At 38.8% G+C, this 1890-nt stretch overlaps 1 protein-coding gene across 1 annotated transcript in view; it reads right to left on the bottom strand.

Moving 5' to 3' along the window:
• adoa (2-aminoethanethiol (cysteamine) dioxygenase a) overlaps positions 1-1019 on the bottom strand; it is a 5031-nt gene extending 4012 nt beyond the window's left edge. The window contains exon 1 of the mRNA XM_014031473.1: positions 439-1019. Coding sequence (XP_013886927.1) covers positions 439-774 — 336 coding nt within the window. The 5' untranslated portion in view covers positions 775-1019. The remainder of the gene's footprint in view (positions 1-438) is intronic.
• Between the last annotated feature and the right edge of the window lie 871 nt (positions 1020-1890).

Below are 1890 nucleotides of genomic sequence, written 5' to 3'. Positions count from 1 at the left end.
AATATTTAGGTGGCTAGCTAAATATTTAACTTTCAAGCTAAATATTTAGGTGGCTAGCTGAATATTTAAGTTAAATATTTAGGTGGCTACCTAAATGTTTAACTTGCTACCTAAATATTTAAGTCACAAATTAAATATTTAGCTTGTTAACTAAATATTTAATTTGTAAGTTAAATATTTAGTTTATAAACTATGACATTTATAAATGTATGAATCATATGGTGAAAAACTGACTTTTAAAAATAAATCTGTTCTTTTTTTCTTATAAAAGTCTAAATAAAACAAAAATATTGGTGGTAATGTTTGACTGTGTAACTTTACAAACTGCACCTGACAGCAGCGATGCTTTTATTTTGAAACTTCTGCACACAGGAAGGTAAAAGGACAAAACAAAACAACTCTAGATTATTTAAGTGGAATGTTTAAAAAAATAAAGACCTTTAACATCCCGTTCATGCCTGGGTGGTCGTGCAGCGGGATGGAGGCCCCCCTCTTCAGCAGAAACACCCCCATGCTGAACGCCTCCGTCTCGCAGATGTGCATGTAGCTGACCGGGGGGCTCTGGAGCCCCCCCGCCCCGGAGCTCGATTTGCTTTTCCGACGAGCAACTTTCAGGTCTGCGGCTCTGACGGAGGTGACGAAGGAGATGAGTTCATTCAGCATGTCCGTAAAAGCTTTAGTTTCCCCGCTGGAGGAGGCCTGCAGGCCTGTGAACGTCAGCTGGGCCTGCTTGGCTATTTTCTGGATCAGAGCAGTTTTGTTGTCCCGCGGCATTCTGCCCGTCAAATAAATAAATAAACAAACTGTTACGTCTACTCCTCCAGTCCGGCCAACATTAACACTTGGACGATGCCTTTCAGAAACGTCGTTGTCGCCGAACGTCCCACGAAGCCGGCCTGGCAAAGTCCAAACGGTACCGAACCGAAACGTCTACGATAACAGGGAACAAATCATGGTTATAATGTTAAATTTCACCGCCACATACTAGCCTCCCTGACAAACCGTTCTTTCCGTCTCGCCCCTTTCGACCAACCTCACTGCGCATGCGTGTAAAACACAAAGCCCTCTGGGATATGTAGTTTCAACAGAAACTCTAATCTTCGTTTTTATTGTAAGTAAAGCGTGAAACAGAACCAAAACGTCTGAACACATGGTGTGAACGTATTATAATTTCATTTTGAGAGAAAGATTAAAATTACAATAGATTCAAATAAAATAAAACATAAAGTATTTTTCATGAGACTACATTTCCCAGGAGCAGGTAATAACAGAGGGGAAGGCCCCACAGGTTGTTGAACTCTGCCCGAATAATAAACTTTCTGTTCACTTTTCACCTCAGAAATACTCTCCTTAGTTTAATTACAAATACATTTGATTTTTTACCCATAATTACGACTTTAGTTCATGTAAACAAGCTGTGTTAGTGATGTTGAAGCTGGAGTGTTATTAGTGTATTCCACCTGTAGAGGCCTCCAACTTTTCTGCTTCAGGTTTTCTCTGGTAGCCTAGTTTTTTTTTAAATCTCAGTTATATATTTTTTCTACATCAGCCTTAATTAATGGTTTTGAGTTGTTTAAAGTTGGAACACTTCCCAACCCCCAGGCCCTGAAACAAAATAGTGAAAACAGACCAAGTAGCCATTCAAACACATCAGAAATAACATTTCTTGCAAAAATGCTGGTGTGAATGTTTCTTGCTTAAAACTTCAGCTGAAAGCTGCTGAAATTGAGCTGATAGTAGCAAAAGTATTAATGTAAGTTCAATTTGAAAAGCTGAAAGAAGCAGAGAAAAGCCAAACTTCACAGAAAAACAGTAAAAAGAGCAGAAATGTATGTGATATATCAGAAAGAAGCTAAAAGCCACAAGCTAAAAATAGCTGAATATAGAGGA

The sequence above is a fragment of the Austrofundulus limnaeus genome, unplaced genomic scaffold (genome assembly GCF_001266775.1).
Source record: "Austrofundulus limnaeus strain Quisiro unplaced genomic scaffold, Austrofundulus_limnaeus-1.0 Scaffold1257, whole genome shotgun sequence".
Taxonomy (NCBI): Eukaryota; Metazoa; Chordata; class Actinopteri; order Cyprinodontiformes; family Rivulidae; genus Austrofundulus; species Austrofundulus limnaeus.
This window is presented reverse-complemented; position numbering and strand designations above follow the sequence as displayed.